Consider the following 13380-nt stretch of genomic DNA (forward strand, 5'->3'; position numbering starts at 1 on the left):
TATATGTGTGTATGTGTGTATGTGACAAATAATGCCACTCGACTTTCTCAGAGATTGCTGAACCGATTTTCACAAACTCAGATTCAAATGAAAGGTCTTATGGTCCCAATCCCAAGATCGCAATAAAATTTTCTCCCGAGCCGACCTCCGGTTCCGGAATTACAGAATAATATGCACCAAAAAAAATGAAAAAAAAATTGTCACTCACTTTTCTCAGAGATGGCGTATTCTATTTTCACAAACTTAGATTCAATGATTAAGATCTCTCTTATGGTTCCGTAGATCGGCATCGAATTTTATCTTTATCACTTTTATTTTTTTCACAAGAGATGGGGAAACGAGGTGCACATGTTTATAAAATATACTGGCAAATTCATTTAGTTGGCACATGTTGGTGGATATATAAATCTACTTTTAGACTACTAGTGCACGGGTTTCGCTTCCGAACGTACCGGTAATAGTGAAGAAAAATTCCAAAACAGGAACTCTCCTCGATTTCTCCTCCTCAAAACTTTCAAACTCTCATACAAAATGATGCAAAATCGGTACGCATCGGTACGTGCTGGTACGGAAGAAGAAGAAAACGCCACCACCTAGCACACAGCGTGCTTAGTTCAATTTTGTAAAGCGTGCAGGTTTGCCACATTTAAACCTATATCAACAAGACATAACTGTTTACAAATTGAAGAGGAGATGGTATTTTATAACAATAAGAATATATATGTCACCCTAAATCACGGTGGTATCACGCGAGCATCATGATACAACGGTGATTTCCGTACTACGGTCATTTATCGTTGTACTGTGCAAAATCACATCACTGTTTACTGCTACCAGCGCCATTTGCGAGCGATGGTGAACTAATAAAACAATATTTCCTTCTTCCGAGTATCAAATATAAAAACAACCTTCGTTTTAATTTGGAAAAATCTTGGTAAAATGCCAACAAGCAGAATAAAACTTATATACTTTGTAGCATATTTTCAAAAGCAGTCAAAGCAAGAAATATTCATAAATTTGGTGAAGATTTGAAACACAAATAAGGAAAACAATTTATTCATATTTGTACAAAAAATCAGCACTATTGAGTAATCGTTTTCTATTCAATAACAAGTAAATTTATTGTTGAAATGGATTTAAAAACATAATGATTCATATATTGATTGCTCATGTGGTAATAATAAACGATAAATATTCAACACATCACTAAACCAATTGTGTAATCATCCTGTTTATTGAGGACCTTTCGAAATTCCATTTATCACATTGGTCCCCTATATTCACTTCTGGAAACTCTAAATCTTCTTATTACATCGTCTTGTGTCATCGGGTTGAATGCCGTTGGATCCTAATAAAACCATTATGAGATTATATTTCAGTCTAATAGACCATTTTTCATAAGATTAATGGAGAAAACCTATGTCAAATTTATTTCGGAATGATTTAAGATTCAAGAAGGTTTTACATTCAGCTTTATGAAGAACATAATCCTTTTTATGAAAATTTCGTGATGAATAAACTGTTACGTTGGGAGAATTTTTCTGAAATATGTGTGTCCCATGCCGTTTCTGATGGTTATTTACTATTTTGAGACTCAATGTTAATAGTTTATGCGCTCTTATTTTTATCGTGAATATGCGGGTGGAAAAGGAATTATGACACCTTGAAATTTATGCGGATTTAATAAAAGTCGGCAAGATTTACAAACAAAATTAAGTGATTCATCACCTTTTTGGTAGAAATCAGGGTCGTTGCATAAAAAATAGTTCTCGTGTTCCGAAAATTAGTTCTAAAAACCTTTCATATTTACTCCATTTTATCTTTATATATTTTTTTTATATTTTTATCAGTGAATGTTACGGTAGAACATCAAAATTATTAACATTCCCTAATGCTTATTACATTTAAAAAATGAAGGAAAAAATCCTGTATCCCAAAACAAACTTGTCTAAAATGTACCTTGAAACCATAATATGAGTGATACTGGCCCTTATTACCGGTGTCACTACACGGTGAAAACCAAGTGAAGTGACTGTGAGCCTTATTATGAGTATCACTTCACGGTGGAAATCAAGTGAAGTGAATGTAGGTCCTTATTACGGAAGTCGCTTTAAAGACAAAAGTATTTACTTGGATGAACTTGATGCCATTATGAACATCACGCCGCCAATATTTTGTTGAAAAAAATAATTTTTTACACCACAGTGATCACTTCACTATGCGTGATACTGATAATCACCTCTATTCTGTACGTCGATCGATTCGAAATATTCCGATCGAATGTGCAATTTCCATTCTGCATTCCGTTCGAGTTGAATATGAACTCAAATATCATTCGTTCGAGTTGTTCAATTTTCGAGCATTACTCGATCGACTTGCGTACGTATTACTTCTGTTCGGTTCAGAATCGTTCTAATTTGTTTATACAAGTGTGGCGGTTTCGTTTACTAAGAAAAGAATAATATTAATAATATAGAACGTGTAAGTAGTGTTGACAGCTTTGATGGTTAGTGTTCGAAATTTCCAGTGTTCCCGAAAGAAAGTCGATCGATTCATACAAGTCGAACGGAATAAAGAATGTAAAATTCGAACTCGAACGAAAGTGTAGATCCGTTCGTATCACAAATCCGCCGGATTGCAGAATCGGGGTGAATAGGTAAAATAAAGTGAAGTGACATGCAAGTGAAGTGAATGTGAAAGTGTAAGTGAGAACGGTACTAAGGGCCACTGTCATTCAATGAACGCTCACACACAAATAGTTTAATAGCTAAGGGCGACATTGATTATATCTGTCATAAATTAGTTGCTAGTAATACACTTCAAACCGCAAAAATTTTTGGTTTCTTTATTATCGATCATCGGAGCTGGGAAATTAAGCTAGATTTTGAGTTTTTTCGTTTCACAGTACATTCATTCTGTGCGCAAAACATGTCTGTCACCTCATCGTTGTACGCGTACAACTTTGTACAGAAATCATTGTACGGAAATCACATGTCTGTCAGCGGTATTAAGCACTGACGAGCCGAAGGCGAAACGCGAAGAAATAGAAAAAAATTTGATTTTATTCAAGTAAAAAAAAATATCTTGACAGAATCTTCCTGTGATGTTTTTTGAAAACATAGGTAATATGAAGAAGGCATCATTACACCACTAAGTCGACTAAAAAAGGTTTTCTTATAGGTTTTAGCACTAGGCCAACTGCTGTTTTCGAATTTTTTAGCACTTTGGCCAGCTTGGAACCGGGTTTTTCAGATGTTATTGCACAATATATTTTCTTCTTTGGAGTTTCGTTTGACGTTCATTCGGAACGCGATCGACTACTTTGATTATACTTGCACGCTCTAACACAGGTTGTGTAAACACACAGTGGCACAGTGGTCCGGATCTACAAATTAGGGAGACAAAAAAATTGTGGCTTAGCATTATATCTTAGAGCTATGATGTCTTCCGAACAAATGATCAGATAAGCTATGTTCTGATGCATATGGTTAGGGTGATGTAAACATTATTTTCCGAATGGGATAAGACAGAGGACTGCAAACTTCGGCAAAATTGTAAAAAAACTTATGTCAAGCAGCTTTGCTGAAGGCGCTATTGTGGTATCTCTAACGGTTTTTGTGTTACAACTATTTTAATAGATCAAATTAGAGTGCTTCCAAAAAAAATCAGATTTTTGCTCTAGCTTTTTTTATTTCTCGTTTCGTTTATCTTTTAGAGTTTATTATAACCAATTTTTTGACGACTAGCATATTCAGGTAGCGTTTTTAAACCGAAGTTATGAGCAAAACTAGTTTAAAAACATGTTAATTTTAAACTGATATATCTTAGATTGAGGCGAACGAAAAAAAATCTGTTTCTTGCATTTGATAGAAAATACTTTCGAGTGTTTTAGAAAGGCTATGCAATCACTGTGAAAGCCAACTTTTCAACCGAAGCCCGGAGGGTCGAATATTATATACCATTCGAATCAGCTCGACGAACTGAGCAAATGTCAATGTGTATGTATGTAACAAAAATATGCACTCACTTTTCTCGGAGATGGCTGAACCGATTTTCATAAACTACGATTCAAATGAAAGGTCTCATAGTCCCATAGCCTCCTATTGAATTTCATTCCGATCCGACTTCCGGTTCCGGAGATATAGGATGATATGTACCAAAAAGTGAAAAAAATATGCACTCACTTTTTCCGGAGATGGCTGAACCGATTTTCACAAACTAAGATTCAAATAAAAGGTATTATGGTCCCATAGCTTGCTATTGAATTTCATTTGAATGTGACTGCCGGTTCCGGACTTATATGGTAATATGTGAAAATTTGAGAAAAAGTTAACACTCGATTATCTCTGGAACAACTCAACCGATTTTTGCAAACTAAGATTCAAATGAAAGGTCTTATAATATCCTAGAAATTTGTGGACAATTTTATCAGGATCCGAATTCCGGTTTTGGAACTAAAGCGTGATAAGTGGAAAATTACCAATTTTATTTGTATTTTTCCACGAACGATGGTTAAAAACAGGTACAAATCCCATAAAACTGTCTGATAAATTCTTCTAGTTTGCAAAGCTTGTTAGTTTGTGGGCATGAAAACTTAATACGGCACTACTGGTCCCCTCTTTTTCTGTTTCGAGAACACCGAAAGTGGAGAAGAAAAACTCTTAAAACTATATTCACTTCGATTTCTCTGCGATGCTTGAACCGATTTTCACAAATCTTGATTTGAATTAAAGTTCATACTGTCTTTAAACCTACTGTGAAATTTCATCCGGATCCGACTTCCGGTTCTGCAGTTGCAGGGCGATGAGTGTCAAAGCTTTCAAATCGCAATATAGAGTGACAATATGTACAACACCGAAAGAAGAAGAAAACACAAAACGAACAAGGCCTGCTTTGTTCTATTTCGTACACGTTTCGTCAATAATGATGTCAATAATAATAATAATAATAATAATAATAATAATAATAATAATAAAAATAATAATAATAATAATAATAATAATAATAATAATAATAATAATAATAATAATAATAATAATAATAATAATAATAATAATAATAATAATAATAATAATAATAATAATAATAATAATAATAATAATAATAATAATAATAATCCAATTACATGTTTTATGCTGTTTAGCTTGACTTACATATGCAGAAGTAACAGAAACGCAGGTTCGTTTCGTTTGTTAGATTTCGTTTAATTGGTTTAATTCGAAATAGAGCATGAGATAGTAAGTATAGGTTTAACTACGTTCAAAACTGTTCCAATTTGTAGGTCATATTTGTTGGTAGCAAGCGAACCAACTTCTGCTATTCCGTTTATCTGAATCCGTTTCCGGAGGAATTGGAAATAGTGATCAAAAACTGCAAAAAGGATCTCTCTTACTTTTCTTGAAGATGGCCAAATCGATTTTCACAAACTTATAGGTTCAAAAGAAAAGTCTTACAGTTTCATACGGAATTCCCTAATTTGTTGTGGATATTACTTTCGGTTCCGGAACTACAGGGTAAATAGTTTTTATAGAGTTTGTGAGATTAGATCCAAGCAAATTATTCTATTTCTATTCAATAAACAGTTGTTTTTTGCGAATTTCACGATTATATTTATGATGTAATGAGTAATATGAGAAAGGCATCATTACACCACTAGGTGGATTAAAATAGGTTTTTCAGAATTGGCTGAACCGATTTTCACAAACCATGATTCAAATAAAAGGTCTTATGGTCCTATAGCCTGCTATTGAATTACATTTTTATCTGACTTTCGGTTCCGGAGTTACATCTTAATATGTAGAAATTAGTGGAAAAGTATGCATTCAATTTTCTCTGAAACAACTCAACCGATTTTCACAAACTAAAATTCAAATTTCAAAAATTTCTAGAACATTTTATTCAGATCCGACTTCCGGTTCAGGAACTAAAGCGTGATAAATGAAAAATTACCAATTTCATTAGTATTTTTTCACAAACGATGGTTAAAATCAGGTACAAAGCCCATGAAACTGTCTGAAAAATTCTCCTAGTTTGCTTGTTAGTTTGTGGGCATAAAAGCTTAATTCGGTCCTGGTCGTCAAATGGTGAGATAACTGAGTCCTCACAAGTTCCTAACTCATGCCTCCCCGTGTGTCTATGATGACATTTGGTCAATAGAACGGCGTCGACTGGGTGCTATCGCTTTCTGCGTTAGTAGCAGAATGAGAGGGTGCGAAATGGCTTGTAGGTTGAAGCCTATCCTAAAGTGCAATGTTTATCATAGTATATTATTTCATATATTATCGTCTTACATTATTTTATTTTACTATATAATATGTTGTATGGTATCATACTGCATTGCATTATATCATATTATATTGTATTATATGATATTGTATTATATTATATTATATTATATTATATTGTATTCTATTATAGTATGTTATGTTGTATTGCATTATGTTGAATTATATTATATTATATTATAGGGTTTATTATGAGTAGTACTACGTACCTCTGCGCAAAATATAAATTTGTTTTCCTTATAAGTTTAAAGTAATCTTTTAACTAAATACCAAGGTCGTCACAAGGTGAGCTTGGTCCTCACTGGTTCCTGTTTCATGCCTACACGTGTGTCTGTGATGACAATTGGTCGATGGAATGCGTTGATGGCAGAATGAGAGGATGAGAAATGACATATAAATTCAAGTAATATAATATCATAGCATATTGCAACATATCATTTTATTCATGCAATTATTTATTTCATTTATTTCATTGTACCAAGTTATATTGTTTTTTATTATTATTTTCATTATTATATTTATTGTTATTATTAATTTGTCATCAATAATAATAACATATATTATTTTTATAAAGGGTGATTTTTTAAGAGCTTGAGAACTTTTTTAAACAATAAAACGCATAAAATTTGCAAAACCTCATCGGTTCTTTATTTTAAACGTTAGATTGGTACATGACATTTACTTTTTGAAGATAATTTCATTTAAATGTTGACCGCGGCTGCGTCTTAGGTGGTCCATTCGGAAAATCCGCTTTTTTATCGACAAATTTTGTTCAGCGATGAGGCTCATTTCTGGTTGAATGGCTACGTAAATAAGCAAAATTGCCGCATTTGGAGTGAAGAGCAACCAGAAGCCGTTCAAGAACTGCCCATGCATCCCGAAAAATGCACTGTTTGGTGTGGTTTGTACGCTGGTGGAATCATTGGACCGTATTTTTTCAAAGATGCTGTTGGACGCAACGTTACAGTGAATGGCGATCGCTATCGTTCGATGCTAACAAACTTTTTGTTGCCAAAAATGGAAGAACTGAACTTGGTTGACATGTGGTTTCAACAAGATGGCGCTACATGCCACACAGCTCGCGATTCTATGGCCATTTTGAGGGAAAACTTCGGAGAACAATTCATCTCAAGAAATGGACCGGTAAGTTGGCCACCAAGATCATGCGATTTGACGCCTTTAGACTATTTTTTGTGGGGCTACGTCAAGTCTAAAGTCTACAGAAATAAGCCAGTAACTATTCCAGCTTTGGAAGACAACATTTCCGAAGAAATTCGGGCTATTCCGGCCGAAATGCTCGAAAAAGTTGCCCAAAATTGGACTTTCCGAATGGACCACCTAAGACGCAGCCGCGGTCAACATTTAAATGAAATTATCTTCAAAAAGTAAATGTCATGTACCAATCTAACGTTTAAAATAAAGAACCGATGAGATTTTGCAAATTTTATGCGTTTTATTGTTTAAAAAAGTTCTCACGCTCTTAAAAAATCACCCTTTATATGTGGATATTATCATTGTTATTAGAAGAAAAATATTCTGCTTCCTGCAATACTGCGAAGATAGAAGAGCATAACTTACACTCTACATTAACTGTTATTTTATATATTGTTTTATAATATATTATATTATATTGTATGACATTGTATAATATTATATTAAATTAAATTATATTATATTATTTTATGTTATATTAATTTCATTACACTATGTTTCATTGTATTTATCAATATAAAACATTTTGCACTGGGGCGTAAAGGGGAGGGAGCATCAGGGCATCGGACGAATTGATGACTAGACGAGGGATTGTGGATAGCCAGCCCAAGTCACTTGAAGGAAACTTGTTTCCTTCTGAAGGTTTGAAATGAGTCTGACGCGCCCTTCTCAAACAAACCATCAGGCGGGTTCAAGCATGTATAGCGATATGCTTCATCCATGCACTGGATATTATGGTTGGAAGAGCATCTTTTATTCCCGCGGAATACGAATAAGTGACTCTACTTACATATCCGCCCAACCCTTTTTGTTCGCTTTTCGGTAACGCTATAGTAAGAAGGTGAATGGATGAGTCATATCGGAGCTACTGTAATTCTCCCCGCATCCACTGGCCAGTCCTTGAACTGATGGTGGCTTCACTTCACATCACATCACACAAAAGCTTAATTCGGTCCTACTACCCCCCCTCCCCCTTTCCATGTTCCGGAAGCACCGCAAGTGGTGCAGGAAAACTTAAAAAATAGAACTCACTTCGATTTCCCTGCTATGCTTGAACCGATTTTCACATATCTTGATTTGAATCAATGCTCATATTATATTTAAAGCTACTATAAAATTTCATCCGGATCCGACATCTGGTTCCGCAGTTATAGGGCGATGAATGTCAAAGTTTTCAGATCGCCATGTAGAATGACAATATATACCACACCGAAAGAAGAAGAAAACAGAAAACGAACGATGAGTGCTTTGTTCAATTTCGTTCACACTATGAAGAAATCGAAACGGTTACGTATGTCTGCTACAAGTGTATAATATTGGTAAAAGACGGTGCTGCGGTTGATAAAAATTATCGCTATTTCATGATCAGTACGGCCGAAAGAATACACGAATGTCAATAAATTCAAATTTATTTGAAAAAATATGGAATTTTCACATCCGGTAGTGCAGTAATACCGTGCCGATGGTGTAATGATGTCAATAATAATAATAAAAATAATAATCCTACTACATGTTTAGCTTGACTTACATAGGCAAAAGTAAAAGAAACGCAGGTTCGCTTCGTTTGTTAGATTTCGTTTAATTGATTTGATCGAAATAGAGCAAGAGATAGTAAGTCTAAGTTTAACTAGGTTCACAACTGTTCCAATTTGTAGGTCATATTTGTTGCTGGCAAACAAACCAACTTCGGAATCCGGTTTCGGAAGAATTGAAAATGGTGATTAAAAACTGCAAAAGGGTCTCACTCGCTTTCCTTCAAGATGGCCAAATCGATTTTCACAAACTTATAAGTTCAAAGGAAAAGTCTTACAGTTTCATACAGAATTCCTAAATTTATTGTGGATACTATTTCCGGTTCCGGAACTACAGAGTAAACAGGATTTGCAGAGTCTGTTAGATTAAGTCCGAACAAACTTTCCTATTTCTATTCAATGAACAGTTGGATACTAGGTGAATTAAGACAGGTTTTATAAAGAAAATGGCGTAGGAGATATTTTTATAAAATTTTTTAAATTAACATTGTTTTTTTTTTCATTAAAACTCTATCACGTGAGCCATTTATTAGCTATAAATGAAAACATGGTATTTTTGTCTTCTAGCGTGTTAAAACTAATTCAGATGCATAATCGGGTAGGTAGGAAGCTCACTCACGTTGGTTGTTACTCTATTTGATAATGCTATTACAGGATCTGATATTAAAAGCAATCGTTTGGATACATCCTCCAGATTGAGAAACGATTGAATCTCCGCGGATAAAATTTCTATACTTGCGAATTGATTTATTTCGACTTCCTTGTGCTTCCTCACTGCTTATGCCAAATGGAAACAGACCATACTTTATAAGTGCAGCTCCATACACTAGAAGTTTAAGCACGGTTGGCGATAGGGTTAGGGTCATCCATACAGCAGGATTAGGGCCTGACGAATAAAAAACACCATTTTTGCGATTTTTGTTTGAAGCTAACGTTCAAAGAAATAAATACAAATGTTTTGCATAATACAAAGCGTCATTCGAACAAAATTTGCATTTTTTTCATGAAAAAATAGGTCTTAGGTGAAATAGTATTTTTGAAGTCACGTTTTAAAAATCATGATTTGCGGTATTCACTGTACCTCAGCGCAGAATTATCAGGAGTCAACAAATCAAAATTGTAGTAGATGTACATTTATATTTGGTTTTTAAAATTTTTTGTGGTTGTTTACAGTTAAAACGGCAATTTTTCTTGAAAAAAATCTGTAATTTTGTACCTGTAAAACCTTTCCAAAGTAATAAACAATTTAAAGGAAAACGTTTGGGCTGGGTATTATTTCAAATGTAGTGCAAAATTTGAAAATAATTGGTGAGGTAGTTTTTTAATGACGATGGACATGGACTTTTACAACGTGCTTTCGAGAGAACCGCGTTTGAAGTTTATTGTCTATAAAATCGTAGGAATGATTTTTTTTTCCAGAGGGCGGGTAGGGTAATTTGCCATAATAAAACATTTCATGAATGTTTTTTCAATATTTAAAGTCGATCAAAACATAACTCTTTGAGCTTGTGTACCGAGCTCTTACCTCTTCGCAGTATGAGATAAGAAATGATAAAGGCCCATAACTTCCACCGTTTGGTTCCGATAGGCTTGAAAATTTAACAAAACATTCTTGAAATGTCAAGATTTGCGATTCCCAACACTAGAGGCGTACCAACGGCTCGCTAGGAGCGCACCAGGAGCGCTTTTACTCAGCCTTTATGACCAGATCAACGTGGCTCGAATGACGTAGCTCAAGCAATAACGCAGTTCAGAAAAAAGATGCTTTCAAAGAAATTATTTAAATGGAAAATTTATTTCGGATTAAAATCAAGTCCAATGGCTTATAGAATGTAAATGTTTACATTTATTAGTATTGTAGCCAAAGTTTACCGGAAATTACAAATTAATGACAACCGATTGCTTGAAGTTAGAGTATCCTTGCTTGTGATAATTTCCGACTTTCCGGACAGTCAATGCTGTAGCTTTCTCTTTATAGCAGTTTGGTTTTTGTTCCTTATAATTGTTTCATTTAAAATACTACAGTTTTAGCTGGCTTGAAGAATGAGAAGGTTTATATTCTCCTATTGCATATAGACATTTATTGATGTGATACAAAAGAATTAGTAATTAAGTGAATGAGTAAGTGAGTGAGTGAGTGAGTAAGATAGTGACTTGCTAAAAAATACCTTCGTATGGCAGCATCTTTATATTATAATTTTCTGTGGCATGCAGCTTCGAAAAAATTGAGCCAAAAATAATTTGCATTAAATAATACTAGCTTCTGTAGTAAAATAACACTAGCTTCTGTAGTATATCTGCTGTTCTGTTAATCGCTCGATTTAGTTTATTCAATAGTAGGAATTCCCGTTGATTATCACTCCATTAAGGAAATGCTAGTTGGCTTCTGCCGATAGTTACTTCACAATTCACATTCATTTCAATTCTTGATATCACTGATGCGTCTACTGAGGGTGGCATTCTTTCTGCCGACCGTTCCATTGCTACGATGAGTAGGATAAAGATTGAGCGGAGCCAGGTTGGGATTTTCGATCCGCGTCGGGGATGAAACAATCGACCGGTTTCGGTTGAGCGATCCAATTACTTCCTGGGGTTCTTGGTATCCGGAGTCCATATCGTCGAAGTTGTTGTACGATTCCATCAGAGGCGTTGGATCTTCATAGTCGTAATCGACGAACCCGGAGTTTTCGAACGAGTTTTTGTTCTTTACGATGGTGTTCTGGTTCGATGGAATGTACTGTTCGTGCTTGCGACCGTAATCGATTACTTCGTAGTGATCTTCCGGATTGCAGTAAGAATCCGAGATAAAGTGCTGCGTTGTTCCGTGAGGAGTCAGAGTAGCCCATAGTGTACGATTGTCCGGAACAATTTGTTGATTTGTTGGATATAGGATTGTTCCTGGCATAAATCCAGATTTTGTTGTTCCTAGGTGTGCATCATTAAGAGATGCCAACGGCGGATGTTTCAAATTGCTATCATGGTATGAGTAGTTGTAGGCACTGGAAATGTAAAACAAAATAATACATAAAATGTTCTGCTACCTCACCTCAGTAAACAATTCATACTCTCTGCATTTAATTAAAACCATCGCCAGCAGTGCTCCTAGCAGCAACACTCCGACGCAGGAGGAAATCAGTACAAACACCCATGTATCATCCATACCTGCAGTTGTAGTATTTCGAGGGGGAGGAAGGGAAAAAAGCATACAATTAACTCACTACTCATTGGGATGTGGAAAAATCGATTTGAATTATTCACCAGTTCCTGACAACTCAATGAAATCCATTCCAGACTGCTCGTTTGCTTTCAAGGAGGGCTCGCACATGAAGGCCGCTATGCATGACAGAGAACTGTTGGGTGGACGTGGCGCCAGTGCATTCCGTGGCAGCAGAAACGATGACAACGGTGGCGGAGGCATCGATAGTATCATGTCGGGCGGTGGCCCCAATTCGGAGCAATCGCCTTGGCAGCTCATTTCGTCGTGTGTCCTGCAGTAAATAAATATACACAAAACCTTAACTATTTGTTTCCAACTTTCTTTACTCCATCAAATTCAAATGAAACATACTTCCAATGGTAAACCATTCAATAACAGAAACTAAATCACAGTAACTTACTTTGGCAAATTTAATTCCTCCGATACCTTGTTTCACTTAAGGAATTCCCAACAGTTGGTGAAATACTGAAAATTTCACCATCAAACAAAAATCAAACGCATGCGCACGGAACATCGCGCGCGCCTCGAAGGACATTTTTCGCACCCATGCTGCACAGCACAAAACAGCATCAGGTACGGAGGGGAAGGATGATGTTTGCTGTTATTGATTTCGGTGTTATGTGCGGATAGGGAAAACTCTGAAACAAAAGCGAGAATCATTATTTAAACTTTGCTAGCTTTCTTACTTCTTGGTGGGGCGACAGGGTGACTAACAGGTTACAGATTGGCTATAGGGATTGTGCCCATTGAGGTGCTTTTTGTTATTATTTGCAAATTCTATATTTTCAATATAAATATTTTTATTATCTAACTGATTCCAAGATTTTTAAGTTTGTTAAAAAGAAAAAGTTTGAGTTACAAGGCTGACTCCTGCTTCCGATCAACAAAGCATAACAGGATACACTCAAAGTTGTATTTCATCTTGGTATTTATATCTCATAAAGCTAAAAATATGATTCCAAATCAGAGGAAAATATTCAGAATGTAATATTAAAAAATGAATGTAAGTAATTTGTAATTCAGTATGTATTAAGATTGTAGTAAGTCTGAATAAATAATGATCTGAATTGCTTCTAAGTAATTCCTACTTTCATTGTGTATAGTTTTCATTCAAAACCTAGAACATAGCACAGTG

At 35.1% G+C, this 13380-nt stretch overlaps 1 protein-coding gene across 2 annotated transcripts; it reads right to left on the reverse strand.

Annotated features, from left to right (window-relative positions):
* Positions 1-10851: 10851 nt before the first annotated feature.
* Positions 10852-12795, reverse strand: LOC131428437 (uncharacterized). 2 transcript variants are annotated; one of them, XM_058592391.1, is made up of 4 exons: positions 12646-12795; positions 12287-12516; positions 12094-12190; positions 10852-12027 (listed from the first exon to the last, which is right to left on the reverse strand). In XM_058592391.1, exons 2-4 carry the CDS (start codon positions 12501-12503, stop codon positions 11448-11450), a joined length of 894 nt encoding a protein of 297 aa, XP_058448374.1. In that variant the 5' UTR covers positions 12504-12516; positions 12646-12795; the 3' UTR covers positions 10852-11447. The 2 variants fall into 2 exon arrangements, with proteins under 2 accessions (XP_058448374.1, XP_058448373.1); XM_058592390.1 differs by having other exon boundaries at positions 12597-12710.
* Between the last annotated feature and the right edge of the window lie 585 nt (positions 12796-13380).

Source organism: Malaya genurostris, chromosome 2 (genome assembly GCF_030247185.1).
Source record: "Malaya genurostris strain Urasoe2022 chromosome 2, Malgen_1.1, whole genome shotgun sequence".
Taxonomy (NCBI): Eukaryota; Metazoa; Arthropoda; class Insecta; order Diptera; family Culicidae; genus Malaya; species Malaya genurostris.

Excerpts from the sequence above, each read along its gene's own strand:
- LOC131428437 (XM_058592390.1), bottom strand. Across the intron at positions 12,191-12,286 it reads CATTGAGTTGTCAGGAACTG|GTATGGATGATACATGGGTG; the intron begins GTGAATAATTCA and ends CTACAACTGCAG. Across the intron at positions 12,028-12,093 it reads GTTTTAATTAAATGCAGAGA|TGCCTACAACTACTCATACC; the intron begins GTATGAATTGTT and ends TTACATTTCCAG.